General features: G+C 43.5%; 1 protein-coding gene across 3 annotated transcripts in view; it reads right to left on the reverse strand.

Moving 5' to 3' along the window:
- The window catches only part of fnbp1l (formin binding protein 1-like), a 34,852-nt gene that overhangs the window by 6,724 nt on the left and 6,829 nt on the right, over positions 1–21,299 (reverse strand). For 2 of the 3 annotated variants that reach the window (XM_079267492.1, XM_079267491.1), the window contains exons 2-13: positions 10,961–11,076; positions 9,724–9,774; positions 9,063–9,210; positions 6,891–6,953; positions 6,259–6,363; positions 5,358–5,486; positions 4,674–4,820; positions 4,339–4,578; positions 3,013–3,207; positions 883–992; positions 605–737; positions 260–354 (exon numbers count right to left, since the gene is read on the reverse strand). In XM_079267492.1, the coding sequence (XP_079123618.1) occupies positions 260–354; positions 605–737; positions 883–992; positions 3,013–3,207; positions 4,339–4,578; positions 4,674–4,820; positions 5,358–5,486; positions 6,259–6,363; positions 6,891–6,953; positions 9,063–9,210; positions 9,724–9,774; positions 10,961–11,076 (1,532 nt within the window). The remainder of the gene's footprint in view (positions 1–259; positions 355–604; positions 738–882; positions 993–3,012; positions 3,208–4,338; positions 4,579–4,673; positions 4,821–5,357; positions 5,487–6,258; positions 6,364–6,890; positions 6,954–9,062; positions 9,211–9,723; positions 9,775–10,960; positions 11,077–21,299) is intronic. The other variant, XM_079267493.1, reaches the window with a different exon arrangement.

The raw sequence follows: 21,299 nt of genomic DNA on the forward strand, positions 1-21,299 counted from the left end.
TTGTTCAATGGTGCCATAAACAAACACACAAATACAGAAGAAGAAGACGAAGCATAATCTAAAGCCAGCGAGTGTGATTTTGTGTTTTTAAATGAACATTGTAACAATAGTTTGTAGAGACATAACTTCATGGTACATACTACTTACTGAATAGATTCACTTATGATTTTGAAAGCTGAGATTACTCTGAATCTCATGTGAATCATTCATAAATACCTAATTCTTAAATGTTTGCCCTGAACATGTATTTAGTGTTTACCTCTCTCTGCCTTGAGGAGTGTGATGGTGGTTGTCGGCGCTGTGTCTTCGGTCTCCTCTGGAGCTCTGCTTTCCCTCCACCTCAGACAACCACGTCTGTCACCAAAGAGGGAGAGAGGAGGCTTCTGTTAATACCACAAGTAGTATATTGTGATCGACTCCGCCATCATCCACACAGGGCATCTCTTTACGTAGGTGACCCGCTATTAAAAACTTGAGACCAAACTAACCTGAAACCTTTTCACCTCTTCAGCATCCTTTCTTCTCGTACCCTCCACCTCTTTCTGGGGTTTTACAGTCAGGTAATCTTGGCTCTATTTACGTCTAAACCTTCTTCTTTTCTTACCTCGTTTTTGTGGATTTCCGAGCGCAGCTTCTCCATGTTGCATATGGTCTCTGATATCTTGGGCTGCAGGCTAGTGGGATCTCCCATCTGTGGATTCTTCTCGTACACATCCTTCATCTTGTTCAGGGCATCTCTGAACGACACAGAACAAACATGCACTGGGGCTGATGGGATGGACTAATGATAATAAGCAGTTGATGGGTCAGAGTGAGGAACAACATAAGCACATCCACGGTGGGTTTATTATTCTGGGTATGTGTTGATGGGTGAGGCCCAACCTTTGATCGATCTCTTTCTGGAGCTCTTTGCCGAGTTCGTCGATCCTCTGCTGCAGCCTCTTCCTCCTCTGCTCGGGGGGCAAGTGGCTGAAATCCTCCAGAGATGGGGCCTGGTGGTTAAAAAACAAAAAAGACAAATAAACATCTTAAACTACATAGCAACTCATAATGAAGTCAGTGATATGGAGGAATGATACTGGGCACAACAGAGGCAATAAAAATGAATCTATAGGTTTCTCTGCACTTCTGTTGAGCCCAGCTGCCTCCACTCAACACACTTTACACAGAACAAGGCGGGGAAATCAGCAGCATGTAGTTGCTGCACTCAAAATGAACTTCAATGAAGGGACAGTTAATAAAAGGCAGACAATCACTTTATCGAAAATGAACTGCAAAATCTAAATCTTAAAATGTCAGACAGTAAACTGACATGGAGGAGTTGAAAGTTAATTTGTGACCTCGGAGAGACAATTAATTTACAATCAATAATCTGGGCTGAATAATAATTCACTTTTGGATATTCAGATACTTGTTTGCCAGGTTGTAAAATATTTATTTTGTTCTTCTTTGTTGCCTTCAAATTACAATATTTTGCTTCTGAAGTTACCCAAGTTGCCTTCTGGGTAAACTGTACAGTAAGTGACATTAAATGGAGAACAATGGACTAAATCCGAGGCACTGTAATTGGATTTCTGTGGGTGTAATGTTATATAAGGCAGGACATCTATTGGAACTAGGGAAGGAGACGTTACTATCACTAAAGGGTTTATATATATATATATATATATTGGACACTATGGGAAGCAAGGACACATGCACAACCACCTACACTGCTGGGCCTTCTCATAACTACTCTACACACACACACTTACACACACTTACCATCTTGACTGACCACTGACGCATTAACCGTTACAATAGAAAGAGACAAACAACACAGGATGCTGGTTAGATGTCAGTATGTCACACAGCCACCAACAAGCCAGCTGGTCAGCATGGAAACCAGTCACATCGATACGAGTTCCCAGTGTACCCAGAAGGGCATCATTGCACACCAGGGGGTGTAATAGTTTATCTTTACTGAATAACAATTGAATGCATATGAACGATTGAATATTACTACTAGCCTGCTGGTGTGCAATGATTCAGCAAAGAGGGAGGTTTTCTTTTGCAGGGAGGCAGCATTTATTCATTTATCTCTTTGGTGTAAAATTACAAACAAACACTTTAAAATACAAAGCGGCTTTTTGCAAAAGTAAAATAGTGACTGATCATTAGGAGAAAAAAAACGATTAAATAACAAGTTCTTATGAAAGGTATCAAATCATCTTCCTTACTGGAAAACATCTCTCTAATGTAGATAACATTCAATAAGCACGAAGTATAGTCGTCACGCTGACCGTCAGCCAGCAGATGCTCCAGACAGAGCTGCCGGGAGCAAGAACCAATCAAGCGTGGGCTTGGCACTGAAGCCAGGCGTTATTCTCAAGCTTGTTAAAACAGTCTGAAAGCAGAAAGTTCTGCTTCAGAACATACGGACACTGTGAACAGAACCGCTCCAGTACACAGACACACACAGATCCCTGCAAACACGGGCCCACAGCAGAGCAACACACCTGATGCTAGATACACACTTTTTCAGTCCCCCAGTTTCCCCACACAACACTGCAACCACAGCGTTAAAAACAACCCTGCAAATACCTTAAAACACACACACACACACACACACACACACACACACACGATCACCAAGGATCCTCCGTCTTGTGATCGAAGCAAAGATCTGTTCATGAATGAAAGGAGAGCAGCACACAAAAGAAATAGAGGGAATAAACAACCCAAGAGAGACAAAGAGAGAAAAGAAATGAGTGAGAGAAACAACATGGTGTCTGCAAGTTTCACTGACTGAAAATTAAAAGTTACATTTTAAAAATATGAATCAAATCAGACGTATGAGAGCAGAAAAACAGCTCCTGAAGAAAACACATTGACGAAATCTAAAAACTGGCTTTGAGATTAAAAATAATACATTTAAAGTCAACATGTTTTCTTGCAGACACCCTGTAGAACAAAACAAAAATCACATCAATCCGTCAATCAAACACACTGGAACACTACTTCCTGTCTCACCCCTCTCGTCGGGCCCCTCGAATTCTGGGGGATTCTGGGTACTGTAGTCTTTTTCTCAGACAGATAGTGGCTCACTAAGTCAGTTCTGAACCGGGACGGAGGAAAAATGTGGGTGGCCGACCGGGGCCGGGAGGATGAGGAGGATGGTGAGGATGAGGAGGATGATGGTGGAGAAGGAGGAAGGGAGGAAGGGGACTGGTGGGGGGGAGCAGGAAGAGAGGACAAAGCCAGAGGTCAGGTCGACACATTGTTCATCATCAAAGCATTCAGGTTTACGTGCAGATTATTCACAGGATTCCCACCGAGTCATGAAAGAGTCAGAAGCATGACTCGTGTGTGACTTTTCATTTGTTTGATTTATGCGTGTGTAGCCGGCAGGAAGTCAGCCACTGAGAATTCATTAAAAACGGATTTTCTCAAACAGCATCTTAGTGTGAGTGACGGGATCCTACATGAACATTGTATTACCTGACACAGTTAGATCAGTTTCAGTTATTTTACATGAGATATTGATATATTTATGTTTTTGTCATTGGTTGGGAGAGGGCGGGGTTCTGTTGAAAAAGGTGATGTCACATACTTCTACATACCAATCCGGATTGAGCAATGTTTGAATCAATAACAATACATAGTTAACGAGTAAAAAGTGAATATATATATATATTTTAACTTTAATGGTACCTTATTTAGTCATGAATATTTACAATATAATACTTGAACATTTTAACTGACCCAAACACACAAACGCACACCCTATCCATCACACAAGTCTCCTGATACCACGAGGCAGCTCATGAACCAACAGCGGAGACAATGATTAACCAGCACGGTGTTTATGGAGAGGGGCAAGGTCCAAGAAGTGTATCAGGGGAACAGATTTGAGAGTATCGCTGCAAACGCTGGAAAGGTGACAAAAACCTTCAACTCAGGACAAGATGAGAGAACAACTGAGGAGCAGAGAGGGAGTCATAGAACATGCAAGCTCAGCATGTGACCTGCAGTGCAACGCTCATATTCAGCTCCCACTTGCTTCCAAAGGAATTTGACCCGTTTCCTTATCGCTTCTTGAAAACAGGAATTAGAAACAAAGTGGAATATGGCAAAATGATCTAGTCACTAGTATGAAGGGATGAAGCTCAATTTGACAAATCTAACCACTCCAATTGTTCCTAACCTCGTCATCTTCTCAGCTAGAACATAATGCTGTTGGTCGAGATGATGAAGCGTCAGCGTCGACTATCAAGTCAAAGTTGTATTTTCTGCCACTTCATGAGATCTAAATGCAACAACAACCCAAACACGACGAGCACCCGTCAATCCTCGTACCTTAGGTTTCTTCCCAAACAGCCACAGCTTGTTCTTGGTTCTGCTCATTGGGTGTTTTGGGTCGGGTCGTGACCCGGGGGCCCCATCTCTGTCTCGGTCTCTGTCTCGGTCTCCTTTGGGTGTGTTGCTGATTGTCCCATCGGATCCGGTTCTGCTCAGATTCTGACTGAAGTCCTCAAAGGGGAAGTCGGCTGGAGGTTCGAAGCCCGACTTAAACGACTCCACGACAATGACTGAATCCTGGGAGGTCGGGATGAGAGAAACAGATGAGTGGTGGGAGACAAAGAGATTTTTCTCTCGCCTTTCTTTCATCCGTCCTCCACTGCACTACACACCCTTCGCATATCGACAGCTTTGGCAGCAGAAACCATTCCTTCTAGACATTTGGAGACGATAGGAATGACTCTCCGCTCTGCCTCAGCGAAGCTCCGGTACGTCTCTCCGAGCTTCACCGTTCGACGTTCGTCCATGTCCTGCAAATTCTGTAACGGGGAGCAGAGGAGTTGGAATAAACACTGTGAACAAAGTGCTCGTCCCGACACTTCAACAAAGCAGTTAACGGCCAGTCAGAGTAAGCAGAACCTTTCCCTGCGCAGCACTGACACCAAGTCAGTTTATTAGTAATGGTTTACATGAGACATTACATTAAACTACATTAAACAGTTAACGGGGCACTTAAGCAGCGATAGTGTGTGTGTGTGTGTGTTAGTGACAAGCTGATTTCAAACATTAAAAATAGGTCAAATGTGAGTGTTTCGGTGCTGCTGCTGTTCTTTAGATATCCAAGAAAATATGCAACAAAGGCAAAGAAACTGTTTATTTAAAAAGGTAGTTCTGCGGTCTATTATTCGGGTTGTGTAAGAAAAAGAGCGGTGTCACATATTGTAGAATATTTACTTAGTTTTGTTCACTGACAGGAATTGTGGTCCAATTTTGGTTAAGACTGTATTTCAAATCCCTACAAGCCAATAAAGTCACGTCCATTGATGTGAAGCTACAGTCCAGCGTGCTTGCTTTACCTTGAAGATGTGCGGTATGGCGTTGTTGAAATGTTTCCACTGCTCTGCGTTGAAGTTCTGCAGCTGAGCGGCGTACTCGTTCTTGCTCTCATCAGCCATGTGAGTGCGCAGGTAGAACTGGGCTTTGGCCTGAACGATTACAGAAAACACAAACAACAGAAGCGTCGGCTGAAGCCTCAACAACCTCTTGTGTGTCCAACACGACCGCGCGAGGAAAGCGCACAGATAGCGGTACTTAGATATTCTGAACCCAACCGTACGAATAAATGCATTTCGTTTCCGTTTGTCAGCAGGATTACGGAAAAACTACTGGCCTGATCGTCATGAAACTGGGTGGCAGGGTGCATTGTGGGCACAGGAAAGACCCATTTCATCCCAATCACAGGGCGAACACACATATTATCTTTCACTTTTGTTAACATTGGGCTCCGAGTGCCCTTTTAGTTTCCATAGCTTTCAGTTAAGGAGAGTTTTTAGACAGTACCTCATCTCAAAACAAGGCTTAGTGGGCAGTGTGTTACCCTCTATTTGGAAAGGTTTATTTTCCTTCCAGCTTGAACTTAATCCACCTCGTCTAATTATACAGTAAGTGTGGAGGGAAAAGGGAGATACAGTATAATTTCATAGGCATCAATTATACACTTCTAACTTTAAGGAAAACTAAATATGAGACAAAGTTATTCGGTTATTTAATCACTGAAATTTCACTGTCAAAAGATGAGAAGTGCGTTTAATCCCTGTTAAGAAGTTAGCTACGGCTCATCCGATAATTTGGGTCACGTGCTCGCTGTAGACTGAAAGGAAACACGCTGGTATTTTCAGTGACTGTAAAAGAAAGGAGAAGCTGGCAAAGACAAACTACTTATTTATTGCAGTAATGTGGAAGGTGGGAACTTCCTACCTTCTCCACCTCTGATTTGGTGGCGTTGATGTCATTATCTAACCGGTCGTAGGTAATCTGGGATTTCTCTGCTTCTTTACACTCTCTCTCAAACTTCCTTTTACTCTGGCAAAAAAAGACAGACAGAAAAAGAAAGGTGGCATAATGTTAGACATATCAAGAAACACGAAGAATACACGGTACAACCTCTTCATCAATGCACCGTCTCTCTTTGTAGTCACTCATCCCTCAGGGAATGAAACTAAAAGAAATGTGAATGAGAGCTTTGAACGCGGGAGAGAGGGAGATGAATCAGGCAGAGAGAGATAGTTTACTTCCTGCCAGCCCATCTGGGTCACATTAGTAGTGAAGGAAACACAGCGAATAGCTGAGATATTACAGTCCAGTCACCAAGTAGTCACTATTAGAGTCATGCGGACCACACAATGAAACACTCTCCATCACATGTGCCGGAGCAAAGGAACTCAACTCATGGGCTACAGGCCAGGAGGAGGGGGGGGGGGGTCCCATTTGTCCTAGTTACCTTTGTTCGCATTTCTTGCATTCTTTGTGCAAACAAGTATGAGATGAGTACAGCTGGCTGTCCCCTAAAGAGAGATTATTTACACTAAACACGCTCCCTCCTCACTTACGTTGTCCATCAGTTTCCAGCACTGATCCAAATGCTGCTGGGCCTTCCTGCCCTCCTGTAGATGCTGCTCATACACACACACACACACACAGAAATAAAGTATATAAAAACACATTCATATACACGAAATGACTGAACTAAAATACTTTGTGTCAGTTACGTAGACAATAACAATCCACTGGAAACAGAAGTGCTGAGACCACAGACACAGATTTACAAGAGTCCAGTGACTAAAGCAGTAAAATGACAAATTTAGACTTAACTGCACTGAACACTAGTTATTCATTACATCACTAGGAAACTCTTGCAATCAAAGTACTTATTAGCTTTTTACAGATCTCCAAAAAAAAAAGCTGGTAAGTAGACCTTCAGTCGGGGCTGTTTGGACCAAATCCCATTTCAGAGGTCAAGAATGAACTTTTATGCTTAAAAAAAAACATATTTGGTCAATTTATTGCTGCGATTAAGACAATAATACCCCTCCTTTTTCAAAATACAAATAAAAATCAGAGTCTTTATAGTTTTAAGACTGAAAACAACAGCCTGTACATTGGGTCCCTGAGTGAAATTGAACGGGCCATTTGATGCTCTACAGCAGGGGTGTCAAACTCATCTCCACTCTGGGCCACATCAGCATCACGGTCGCCCTCAAAGAGCCGGTTGTAACTGTAAGACTGTATAACTAACTTCTCCCCAACATATTGTTAAATAACTCTCTCTGCATTTGATTATTGTTCATTCAAGTGTAAACATATTGTACATGCAGTTATACAAATGAAAAATGATATTTAAACACATTTCTGTTATTATAACATAAATCATTTTAATTGAGGGTTAAGAAACCCACATGACTCTATCAAAGATCAAACTATTAAAGAAAATAACAAAGACAAATATCAAACACAAGTTATGACATTAACTTTGTTCAAAGCTGTTTGTGTCACCTCTCTGCATCACTAATGTTCCTCCCTGTCATCGTCCTGTACATGGCAGCTACATCCAAGAGCTGCTCACTGAGAGTCAGGTCTGATGAACATGGATAGATGATGTATCCGTGTTGTCTGTGCTTTCATCAACAGTTCATTAGAAACACAAGTACCTGCTCGTCTCTTAGCTGCTGTGTTGTTAGATTGCTGCTAGTTCATGAACTCGGTCTGCGATGGTGTTTCTTCACAAACTGACATTTGTAAAAGTCTGTATCTGGTCGGATCACTGCTCACATACCTTCAGCATGCACTGGGCTGTAGCTGTGTAAATATATTCTGCTGTGATTGCAGTCTGCCTTTTAATTCTTGGACAACTTGATGTTTTTCTTGGAGGCTAAATTTAGCTCCGTGTTTGGTGTCAAAATGCCGACGTGAATTGTATTCCTTCATCACCGACACGCCTCATAACACAGAAGACAGACCCGTTTTTCTCCTTGAAGCACAAACATGTATTCACTTTCCCATCTTTCATTACATTTTCTTCCCTTTGCATCAATTTTTCTCTTCGTGGACATTTTGGGATTATTTGTCGATCTTTTTCAACTCAATCAATTGTTGGAAAACCTCTTTTCGGGCTGTTGCCTCTCCTGTCCACCTGTTGTGATCGTTTTAATGTCGGTACACAGACAACATGCTATCTCATAATTTCAACTTTCTATCTCATAATTTCGACCTTGAGGATACTTTTATTTTCAAGTCTAACTTTTAATTATTTTTCCAAAAAATAAATGAATAAATTCTTCTTTTTTTTTGCTGACGAATTCGCGGGCCACATAAAATGACGTGGCGGGCCGGATTCGGCCCGCGGGCCTTGAGTTTGACACATGTGCTCTACAGGAAGAGGGTGCTGTTCTTCTGAAGCACACTGATCTCAAATGTTCAGCGCTTATGGCATCAGCAGATGGTGGAAGTGAAAAACAGATGGTTGACATCCCATCCAACAATATTTATCCTCTTGAGTGAAGCCAAACTGAAAATAAATGCACATGAGGCGACACACAGGATACAAAAGGCCAGACAGCGACATCCGCTTCACGACAGGAAGCGACAGGTTCTCCGGGAGACGCGGTCTAAATTATCAACAGACGCGCTTTGAAAAACACCGAAAGGGAGCCCCGCGTGTCACTTCATGTTTACTTACTAACACGCAGAGGGCAGTGCAGTATGAAGCTCGTCAGTGTACTCACGTGCTTCCTCTCAGCTTTCAGGTCCTGGCTGTACTTCATCAGCTCGCCATACACCTTGTGAGCCATCTCCTCCGCCACCACCTCCCTCTGACCGGCGTAGTCGTTGAGCTCGTTCATTACAGAGTAGAAGGACAGACATGTTGTGAACCTACACAAAACACACACACACACACACACACACACGTGATTAACGTGTTTGTCACAACAATGACATTGTTATAATATATACGATTCATAAATGAGTAGAAATTTGTATAGACCCTGAATTTCTGTGTAGAATCAGTGATAATTGTGACCTAAAATGAATAATTTCAAACAGGGATTACTTCCATTCACTGTGATGCAAACTCAGTTGTTTTACTTTCTATCTTTACAATGTTTTTGTAGTGAGACTTGAGGAAACATTTGAGTGTTTTGTGCAGCGCATGAAGTGTCAAAGAGTCAACGGTCACATGGCACAGCTGTTTCAGTGAGGATGGAGGGCGAGTGGGTGTACCAGGTTCTATTATGTAGTGCTCCGATGTGAAATGACCATTTAAACTGTTTGGGAATTTTGCAGTCAAGACTAAACGAATGGAAGTGCTTCCAGTGTGCAGGCCGCCACAGAGCGAGTAAAAGCAGAGAGACTGGAAAACAGAAACAATCATCCATTTTCACTCACCTCGGCTCCTCCTCTTTAGAGCGTTTTGGACAGTATTTCTTCACCAAGTTCCTGATGGGAGAGAGAAGCAGACACAGAGGTTCAAAATACTGTGATATTTTAAGCCTGCTGGTAAGTCAGGCGCACACGCACACACACACTCACACACACACACACACACACACGATCTCAGTGTTTTATTAAAGATGAATCAAAGATTTAAACATCAAAGCTTCTGCCTGTTCGTTCCCTCAGGCTCTCACAACACAGACTACAGTCCAGCAGCGAGTTCATGATTTAACTGGAGAACAGAGGCTTTTACAAGTGTGTGTGTGTGTTTGCGTTTGCAACAACAAAAAGGGGCATTTCGGCCCGATTTATTGTCTGAACTACATGTACTGTAAAAACGTGCACACGTCAACACACAGCTCCATCTTTGATCATTCTTCAGACCTGCAGAAGCACTACAGAGAGTGTGTGTGTGTGTGTTTTACATATTCTGAAGGGCTTTCCCCTCTTTGAAATCCACCACTGGGACTCTGCTGGTTTTTAATGAGGATTATTGTGTTGCAACGTTGGATTTAAAACCAGTAAATAAAACGTATCACCACTGGTGATCCACAGCGCGACTGCCTTCATTTCAACATCGTCAATGCGTTGCACTACTAAGCGCCGGTATTGTCCAATATGCGTTTGAACCTTAGTACCATGTGCATGCTGGAAATGAAGACAGGCTGCCCAAATAAAATCCAAACCATCTCAACCGCTGTGCCGAGATCAGACTAAAGACGCGCGTGTGGCGTCTGAAGCGACAGCGAGCGCCCCTGTACTGTGTAAAGTACGACAACCACAGCTGTGTTTGGGACGCATCATAACGAGCCAACAACACGGAGAAGTTCCAACATGTCGTGTGCCATGTTGATTTCTGACTGTATAATCGCCTAATCTGATGCAGTGGACAGAAGCCAGCAACATTGGGAGGTCTGATCCTGGCATCTTTCAAGGCCACTGTATTAAAGAATATATAGAAATGATGTTTAAAAAGGCTGGTTTTCATGCAGAGCCAGTCTGTCATTTCATTTGGTTTATTCACTGAATGTATTTAAATGTCTGTGATGTATGAGGCAGGACAATTCAATATTAGTTCAGGACTGAGTGTCTCCATAGCTGCTGTGAAAGCCTGGGTGTGTGTGTGTGTGTCAGCATATCTGCCCATGTATATAAATGTGTGTGTGTGTGTGTGTGTGTGTGTGTGTACCGTAGCTGCTTGGCGTAGGTTTGCTCTATGTCCAGCCTCTCCTTGACGAACTTTGAGTATCGCTCGAGAAAGTCGATCCCCCACTGAGTGTGTTTGTCCAGATTATCAAACTGGTCCTGAAGAAGAGAGAGGAGAGAAAAGAACAGAAGATTCAAAAAAAAAGGAATGAATAAAAAGTCAGATGGAAAAAATTCTCTTTCCAACATGACTCAGGAGTGTGTCTGCCTGCTTTTAGTCACACGAATAAAAACACACGTGTCCTCCTGTCAATGACTCGGCGGTAAGAGCCGTGTGCACGTATCATACACAGACCTCTCGTACATTATGAGACGTAGAGCACAACAAATGATGAAAAATACATCTGCAGACTCAATTCATGCACAAGGAGCAAGGAGCCAAAATTATGATCGATGTGAGGATGATGTACCGCTAAGATGTTCCAGTTCCAAAACCCGCATTCTGATCTGTACGTCCCTGCTGCCCACCAAGAGACGATTAAACTCTCAGAAACAATCGGGAGTTCATACAAAGTTGTAGAAATGACGTCAAAGACGGTGTTCATTCGCAGCTTTTATGAATGAAAACACATTTATCTCAATCTAAGTCGGCATTGTGACACACATATGGTACACGAGTGGCTTTATGGCAACTTAAATACAGGAACTTCTCAGAACAGACAGAACAGTCTAGAGGTGGAGATAAGCCATTCCCTTAGTGCTCATAACACTCTCTGTGCCCCTCTGTTTGTGTGTCAACACACACCAGGGCCTGTACCGGAGATAAATAGGGGTCACCAAGGGAAACACGAGACAGCTGACCTCCCTGTTTGTTAAGTTATCATCTCCTTCCATTACGACAGACAGCACGGAGGCTTTTAAGCAGCCACACTGAGCTTTAGTGTACGAGGACAGTGTGTGTCGACAAAAACAAATGTGCAATTCACTTCTGATATTTTCCTGTTTGTGCAGCCGCCGTACATTGAGGTCCACCATGAGAGATGAATTGAAGCTTTTGACTCGGGGGGTCTTATTTCCCCTGTGATCTCTGGAGGAGACCGTTTGACTGAATAAGAGAACGCCTGCAGTCAGAAACAAGCCGACAAGATAACCACTGAGATAACACAAAGGACCCCAGCATGTTAAAGTGAACCGGTGACGAGGTAAAACGTGGACTGGCAGAGTAAACGGCATCCACTGGTGCCAAATTCATCTTACTGTGTAGTTCAATCAGTGTGTGTGTGTGTGTGTGTGTGTGTGTGTGTGTGTGTGTGTGTGTGTGTGTGTGTGTGTGTGTGTGTGTGTGTGTGTGTGTGTGTGTGTGTGTGTGACGGTGTCTATGAATAAGTAATAGAGTCTGAGCTCATCCTGGAGTTTGTGGCAAGCTGAGCGCAGACTGGCTCACTGGGGAAATGACAACATCTCTGTGCTCCGGGTCTTTCTGCTCGCAGGAGGAGGAGGATGAAGAAGATGATGAAGATGATGAGGACGGTTTTAAGCAGAGTGGACTGAATCTGGGATTTACAGTCTGGCCTGCACTCAGTAGCCCACGCTGCTGCAGCAGCTGCACAGGAACTGATCCAGCAGGCCGTGCACTCTTGTGTATTAGCGTGAGACCAGCAGGTGCTAACGTGCTGATGGTACCGTCGCTGTCCAGTGTATTCCGGTCGCGTTGCTACGTTAGTGAGGTTTGGTTTCCTCCTCAACACATCATGGAGCCTCGTCTTCGTCCCAAATGGAACTTTCGGCGTCAAATAAAGCTGGTGCCGAGATTTTTGTGGTTCTAGTTTTTGCAACATTTAATGCAACATGGTTTGGTTTGGAGAGGACAGCAGATGTTAAAGCTGTTTCCTGCACACTATTTTATAAAACGTATTAATGAATTCCAAATGGGGGCAAGTATTTACTTAATAAAAAGGGCTCCATTCCAAAACAATTATTCATAATTACACTGTACAATTTGTATGTGGGCACATGCCTAATTGGACCCATGCCGCTATGATTGGACAATAATAAATTGTGTTTCCTTCCCAGATTCAAACCCCAAAAATAGGTCACAGCTCTACTTGTGCTGCGTTCCTCGCTGACAAAGCCCCGGCTCTGCGTTAATGAGCTCTGATCTCAGGGAGGGAGAATAAATTTGTCATTTAGCTCCCAGAGGGGCTTAAGACGCCCTAGTGTGTAGATCCCACACAGTCCATGTACACCCTGAGAACCAATCAGGAGGCTAGACGGGCCCTCCCCCAGCCAATCGGAGAGCCAGGCGGCCTGTGTGCATTCCATGGGAGAAGGCAGGTTAATTAGCATAGAAAACGCTGCTAGGACAAAAGACTAATTACACACGGTGGCATTCCAGAGCAGACACACACACACACACTCTCTCTCACACACACACTCACACATGGCAGAGACTGGGTGGGAAATGTCAACTTGTCTGAAACACTGGCATCACTGACGACCCCCGGGGCTCTGTCTGAACTTTGTGTGTGTGTGTGTGTGTGTGTGTGTGTGTGTTTACATTGACTGTGTTTATCTGCATTCATCTTCCTCGAAAACAAGCAGAAAAAGAAAGAAGGGCTCTTCCAGGAATGAGATGGGGGGGAGGAGACAATGTGTGTGTGTGTGTGTGTGTGTGTGTGTGTGTGTGTGTGTGTGTGTGTGTGTGTGTGTGTGTGTGTGTGTGTGTGTGTGTGTGTGCGTGTGTGAGAGAGAGAGAGAGGGAGGAGCAGAGTGGCATTATGAAAGAGGAGGTAGGAAAAACAAAGGAGAGCAGGAAGAAAACTGGAACAGCACAACAGAATCTGTGTGTGATGAACACTTAAATCTGATTAAAAACAAACCCTAAAGTATTACAATGTGCAAAGTAACCTGATTTCAATGGATCACAAACTATAAACTCACTAACTGTTAACGTTATTGTTAGTGCCACACTGCCGTGTTACATGGATGCAAAACAGGAATTTCAAGCCGATGCAGTCGATATGTTTTGTTGAGGTGAGCTGATATTAAGCCGAGGTGAGTGATACGAGTAAACAGCTACTCCATCTAAATCTCAATATCGGATGAATATGAATCAACGTGATGAATTAAGAAATTGTTCACGATATAATTACATGACAGGAATGTTTGTTTTTTTTGCTTGTCCTGCAATGCAAATACATAAAGTACTTTTCGGACTGTTGGTTGGACAAAACAAGAGTCGACCTGCAACTAACTGAACTGTGAGCAGAGGCCAAAGCACCGGGAGGTAAACACACACACAGTACATACCTCTGTGTGTGTTATCTGGAGTGAGCTTGATGCTTTAATATAAATATAGGTTTATGGTTGCATCATCTAGTGTGCAAACCTTTTCCGTCTTCGTCGTCTTTTTGACGTTTCATTGCTGAGATCACCTGGCTTTCAATCGACTTGGATTTGCTGCTAAAAAAAGGTTGTTGTGCTGGAAAGTCTCCAATATCCATCTCCGGGCAAAACAGCCGGGAGCACTGATCCACTGTTGACTGCACCGCCCTCATGAGGAACAGCCAGCTCTACAAACTCTGTGCTGAAGGTTCGCTGGTTCTAGCCTGGAGATTGCTGTGATTCTGATCACTGATTCCCCAGAAAGCCCTTCTATCTGTTAGCTCGATTCTGTGTGTTGGATGTTTGATAAATGCTTAAACTGAACGAGCACGGGCAGCTGTTCGCCATCCTTCACTGCTGTTCCTGGGTGGAAAACCAACAAAACAGCAGTTCAAGTGTACAAATACAGCTTCAGGCTTCTACTTCTAACCGTCTGCTATCCCTCTACGTTTCATGTGGCTGGTTCAAAAATAAAAGCCATGAACCGTTCTATTTGCTGGAAGGCTTTTGCTGTGAAAAGCGCCGGCAGGAAGTGTTGCGCTTGCAGTGTTTTTGACCACCCAAAAATGTTGTAATTGCTATTGTTTTGACTGACGTTTCAATCGGGATATGATTTGCCATATTAGAGGGAACGATCATTTTTACATCACGATTCTTATTTTCATTGAAAGACGTAATACAATGATTATGTCGTAATGTTTGCGGGTATCTGTACCAAGCAAGTCTGCAGAACAGACAACACGTCATTAAAAATTATATTTAGACACTTTACCGCTCTCAATCGCCTCCTTATTATTGCGATTTCAATACAATTCTGATTAATTGTGTAGCCCTTCCTGCAATCCATTCACGGACTATTTAATGTATCAGAAGCTTTGTTAATTGTCTCATGTTGCTTTGAAAAGGCTCTTAAGTGCCGATAGCCTATTCTATAAATGTTACTCGAACTCAACATGACCCGTCTTTGTAGCAGTGTTGGCATCTGAATTACTTCAGTTTTAAAAGATCCACACCCACACACACACACACCACTATTTGTTCTGCCTCGCAGTATCTATGTTCATGTTTTTCTTTCTACGACACGTCTGTAGCACGACACAAACACAGACCAAACCGGCCATACAAGCCATAGAGGAGATATCTGATTCATGGTTGCCGTTATTAAAATAATCCAGAGAGTGAGTCGCATGGATCACAGTCGGCTCTGAGTCAGTGACGGGCTTCACTCTGTGACTCCATGTATGGCTCCGTTCACATGGATCAGTGCAGTAAAACTGAACCGTACCTGTTTTGGTTGTGTGTGCATCCCAAAGCACAGCAGTGGAGTCAAAGAGGTTCCCTCTACGTTTGTTTACATCAGTTCAAATGGTTCAGTTGAGGTGATTAAATGGGCGTTTCTTCCTCTTATGTAGTAGCTGGAGCTGTTGTTTCCCAGTCTGTGTATGGTTGAGTGCACTGATTTACACCTCGCTAACAGCTGTGCAGATGTTTAAGAGGTCACGGTCAGATTTGCTTTTCATCGGGACAAATGCAAAGCTAAGGAACTGGACCAGAAGTGAACATCTTGCGTAATCTCTCTGGAAAGACTAGCGCTTTCAGTTTCTGAAGTGGCCGGACGAGTCAAACACCCGGGAGGCGATCGAACAGGAATCTGTGTTCATGGTGTGCAAGCAAACGCAGCGCAGGGGAAAACATTGAGAAAGAGCAACACTTTCTAAAACCCACGAGGAACGCAGAAGGAAAAGGGATTGCAAGTGCAAATAAATACCTGAAACACGGACTTCAACACTGAAACCAGATGTTGGCTGAAAATGTCAACAATGGTCCGCTCCATGTTTCCCCTTCGGTAACTGGACTAAAGCAGAGAGCAACAGAGAAGGAGGTCCATCTCCTGGTCTGTATCTTCAAAAGAAAAAATGGATGCCACTCTGGTCAAGACCTTTAATGATTTAATGGTCCACTAATTAATTAGTTGATTAATCAGAAGGCGAGACGGGCCCTTGATTTAAAGTTGTAAAGTCTTTATCAAGCAAAAAGGGCAAACATTTCCCCTTCCTTCTTCAATTTCAATAAATGCAATAAATAAACACCACAGTGGGCCCATCTCTGCAAGCCATCCAGCAAGCATTGCTGTACTCGTATACTGACATTTAGTGTATATATATTTAGTGTATATATATTTAGTGTATATATATATAGTGTATATATATTTAGTGTATATATATTTAGTGTATATATATACACTACATACATACACCACACACACACACACACACACACACATACATATGGTGTTCACAGTTCAAGTTGTCCATGCAGGGATAGGAGGTGGAATATGTCACTTTAAAAGGAGTTGCTCTCTACAATCAGACATTAAATCAGTGACGGTCACACTTAAACCAGTCACAAGTCCGTCAATGCATAACGAGCTTTTTTGCCGACTGTGGAGAGAACGGTCCCTGGTTAACAGGAAGAGAAGGAAGGGCATGAGAGAGACAGTGCACGTGTGTGTCATGTGTTGATAATAAACATGGACGACACCGACTCCATCACCTGACCTCCTTACGACAATAAAGACTCTGTTGCTGCAGCAGAGACATGCACACACACACACACACACACACACACACACTCTATATCATACAAACAGAACTACTAAAAAAGAAAGAAATTCATGTTAACATGCACCATCATAACATTCAAGACTGGATCAAGCATCACGTGCATCTCTGCAGGACAGAATGGCCTCGTCACATTGGTTCCAGCGGAGATGAACTGAAAGGAGCAGACATCCTCTGCATTGTGTCCCATGAGGAAACGTTTACCCGCTCTAGAGACATTACGGCCTTTAGTCACGGCGATTAGGCACGCATATTACGTTAAGTCCTTCTACACATAAATAACTGCTGAGGCAATCCTAATCCACTGACACCCATTCCCAAAACCAAGGGTTTGAATTAAGGCCATTCCCACTAGCTGTCTGTTACACACACACCTGGGCACTCCTGTTTGTGGCTAGCGAGTCAGGTTTCATAGCAACCCGATCACCTCTATTGTCTGCTCTGCTTCACAAACACACACCTTGACAGACTGGTTAGGCAAGAGAGAGAGAGAGACACACGATTGGCTAATAGACAGAATTCAATCTAATCCAGATATGATCAAACCAAGCACTGTATCCAACCCGTGTGTACCACATGACTGTTTAAACACAACACGTCTTCTGTTGACATGTTGGCGTCAAAGTCGTATTAGTTGTTCAGAGACAATAAGTCACGCCGTTTACCGCGTCCGCCGTACGAAAGAACCACTACTTGGTAATCCACCAACTCAAATGCAAACAGTCGTCCATCTAAACATTGTACTCGTGCACATTGTGTTCTCTGCTTTACTCATAGACGTCGGTGACTTTGATCAGAATCCATCAGTTAGGAGTCTGAGCCTCCTCGTTTCAGCCCCTGGTCTTTAACACTGAAGGTCCACTAAGCGGATCTCCTCGGTCACCATCTGATCCAAAATGGGGAAACAGAGGAAACGCTGTTCTTTTAACAAAGATGATGTTATGTTTCAGGATGACATCATCAGTCATTTATCATGCGCTGGGCTGGCTTCAGTATATTGAGCGGATTGACTCTGGTGTAATCCTGTTATGTTGTTCATTCTGTACACATGACATCATTTGCACTTCTGGCCATGCTGGGAGAGGGATCCCTCCTCTTGAAGTCTCCCTCCAACTCATACACAAGTAAAAAGGCTGCAGTTAAAATATATATTTCAAAAGGAATAACCAATCGTGAGACGACTATTTCAACAGCCTTAATAGCCTGCGGCTTCCTGTTTATTAAAAACAAACACAGGGCGCTGCCAAAACGCTGAAGCCAGTGATGGGTGTTTTATGGTAGCTTCAGGTTAGCTCAGAGCATCAGAGAAGAGCTTAAGCCAAACAACAACAACACACATCCATCAACACAATAGTTTGTCTGAAGCATTTCCTGGTTCGGAAAAGTTTATTTCAGTTTGAACCGATAAGAGTATTGACAAAGTCCCGGACCAATCAAGAGTATCGAGAAAAGAAGTAGTATCTATAAAAGCCTGTCGATATCCATCCATCCTACCATCTTTTGTTGAATGTTGCTGGGATGGAGCAATGACTGCGTGGCCACACACACACATACACACACACACACAGGGCTAATTTAATCACATTCAGTGTCAGTGGTTGTCCACAGTATCAACCAAAGCGTTTCCTGTGTGTGTGTCCAAAATGAAAGCGCAGGATGTGATGATCACTGTATCTGTTCAACAATCCATTGAGCTGTGTCATCAGACCACATGTGCATGCCTGTGTACAAAAACACACACACACACAGCTCATTCATCTCAGAGAAAAAGCCACAGGACCCTTGATTCATCTTACCGCTGAGTCAAGTGCCCTAATCAGAGCCAGGGTTTAGCATGAGGCTCCCTGCTCTCTGTGTGTGTGTGTGTGTGTGTGTGTGTGTGCGCGTTGACCCTGACACCTTCTCCTAACAGTGTCATGCTGGTTCGTGCGGTTGACTGTAGGCTATGACACTTGGTTTGGGTGCTGACAGCCGGCACTATTTTTAGGTAATGAACCATTCAGCACCGACAATCACAAAAGTATAGTTTATGTGACCAAAGAATCCTGTCCTTGCATCCTTATTTGTGACTCACCGACAACAGCGAGGGTTAGGTAGAGTCACTGTGTGTACTCAGTACACGAGGCCCAAGCCAGCCGGAGATGTGCTGGTTAAAAAGGAACCGTTTGACATTTTGTGAAACATGGTTCTTCCCTTTCTTGCAAAGAGTTAGAAAAGAGTAGCAGTCTGTTAGCTTAACATAGAGACTGGAAACAGGAGGAAACTGCTACACAGAAAAACTGTAACAATGACAAGTTGTGCATAATAAATTAAGTAGGTATAATGCATTAAAGGACACTGCCAGAGCAGCTGCTTCTGAACTTATACGACAGGGTTATCAATCGAACTGTTAATTTAACATTATAATGAATAGACCTTAAGATACACTAGGTTTTTGATAGATGGCAGCTTAAAAATGGCAATATTCCATATAAAATGAGTTTAAATCTTTCTGTATGTTGGAAAAGAAATACACGACAATTGTCTCTTTATCCCTGTGGATATAGCACCGCGGAAATTCCTATTTAACAGCTTGCATTAACTCATTCATTGGAGACATCTCCTCAGATAAGTCTCTACCGTGGTACAAATAAGCATGCAGATTCACAGAAAGGCCCGTTTACTTCCTGCAGGGAGTGACTGAACACGAGCGACCTCATCACGCGACATGCTGACGGGGAATCTTCTGCAGTCTGCACGCACCATTTCATTTGTTCCTCTGCTGTCTGCGTGTTTAAAAAGCAAACGGGCCAGCACGGTGTACTTCGCTGTTAATGACTACCGTGTCGGTTAACCATTAACTCCATATCATGTGACTGATATACACTCGGCGGTCACAACCACGGTGTTGTACAACTACTACTGTAGACTTGTGCCACATTTCCACCGCACGGTACAGCACGGCTCAACTCAACCAGTTCTTTGTTTTTTCATGAGCAATAATTGTCGATTGTACCTGGGAGGGCTGAGACATATTAGAATTCCCCTACTGATCATAATGCATGAAGAAAAAACAAAGAAATAAAAAAGATTTAGAGAGAAGCCCATAGATACATATAAGGACTGAACATATACGGTGCCATAGCCGTGAGTGGCCTCAATGTATCGGTAGTAGGTGCCATTTACACAAAGGCATGCCGAGATCAATACATCGGATGAATGAACAGGCAGCAACTGTTCTCGTACAGTCTTGCCACCATTGGACGACTGCCTACTCCGGGAGGAGATTTGGTTTCGGCTGCTCTTTGTGTAATTTGTAATTATTAGGAGGGTTTAAAGGTGCAATGGCAAGTCTAGACTAGACTGCAGTCGTGTTTGTTAAAGACTGTGAAAGAAGAAGCGAGTTCACAAAGTACCGTAGAAATCTGAATCCTATTTCAGACTATTGTCTTCATCTCATTTATAACATCCCCCACCCCACCCCCCCCCCCCCCCTCACATCTCTGCAATGTACAGTTGGCTGATTCAAGCATTGGAGGCAGAGAGACTCTCAGGTTTTCAGCAAACGGACGCCGAGTATTTTCCCACCGATAACAGATCATCTACGCTTCCTTCTCCATCATTTAACAAGTGTTTGTGATAAACAAGCTCAGCGGCCGGCCTGCTGCTCGGTGCGATAACATCCTTTGTTCTGCACTCTTGACTACCTGACATATTATGGGCCGGAGTACCCGTGGAAACCAGTGGGTACAGTGTGTAATTCATGGAGAAGTTACCTAGGAAACCAGGAACCTATCACGCTGAGCAGCTAGTGTGTGTGTGTGTGTGTGTGTGAGCAGTTTTATTGGGCTCTGAAACTTCAACGGCCACATAAACAGCCTGGGAAAGCTCCTCTGGTGCTAGAATGAACATTGTTTCCTCGTATGCAAACAGGCTGCATGTCAGACAGACAGGCAGACGGAGAGGAGAAGGGGCAGGGCCGTCCTACTTACCCGTATCCCATGTGTCTACATCCTTGGTACGGTATGTGCGTTGTGGTGAATTACTGCCAAAGCCAGTGTTTTCCCATAAACACACGACTTATGAACCACAACAGCAGAGAAATGCTCCACAAATAGATTGTGATGGCTGATAAGACAATGCTTTGTGCTACGTCGGCACAAAGGGGGGAGGAGACCTACAAAGGACCCTTGAGATGGCTCCTGGAAGTCCCTGAGGTCACGGCCCCGTGTGGGGTCGATATGCTGCTGCTGCAGTCACTGGAGACTTTTAGGAATTATAGTTTTCATTTAGAGGTTTTTTTCAGTTCAGGGTAAAACTGAGCTCGTGCTGAAACTAACTAAAACAGATACCGGATGGACTTTGTTGATTTAATATCTTTTAATTTTGGTAGAATTA

This window comes from Melanostigma gelatinosum (genome assembly GCF_949748355.1).
Source record: "Melanostigma gelatinosum genome assembly, chromosome: 4".
NCBI lineage: Eukaryota > Metazoa > Chordata > Actinopteri > Perciformes > Zoarcidae > Melanostigma > Melanostigma gelatinosum.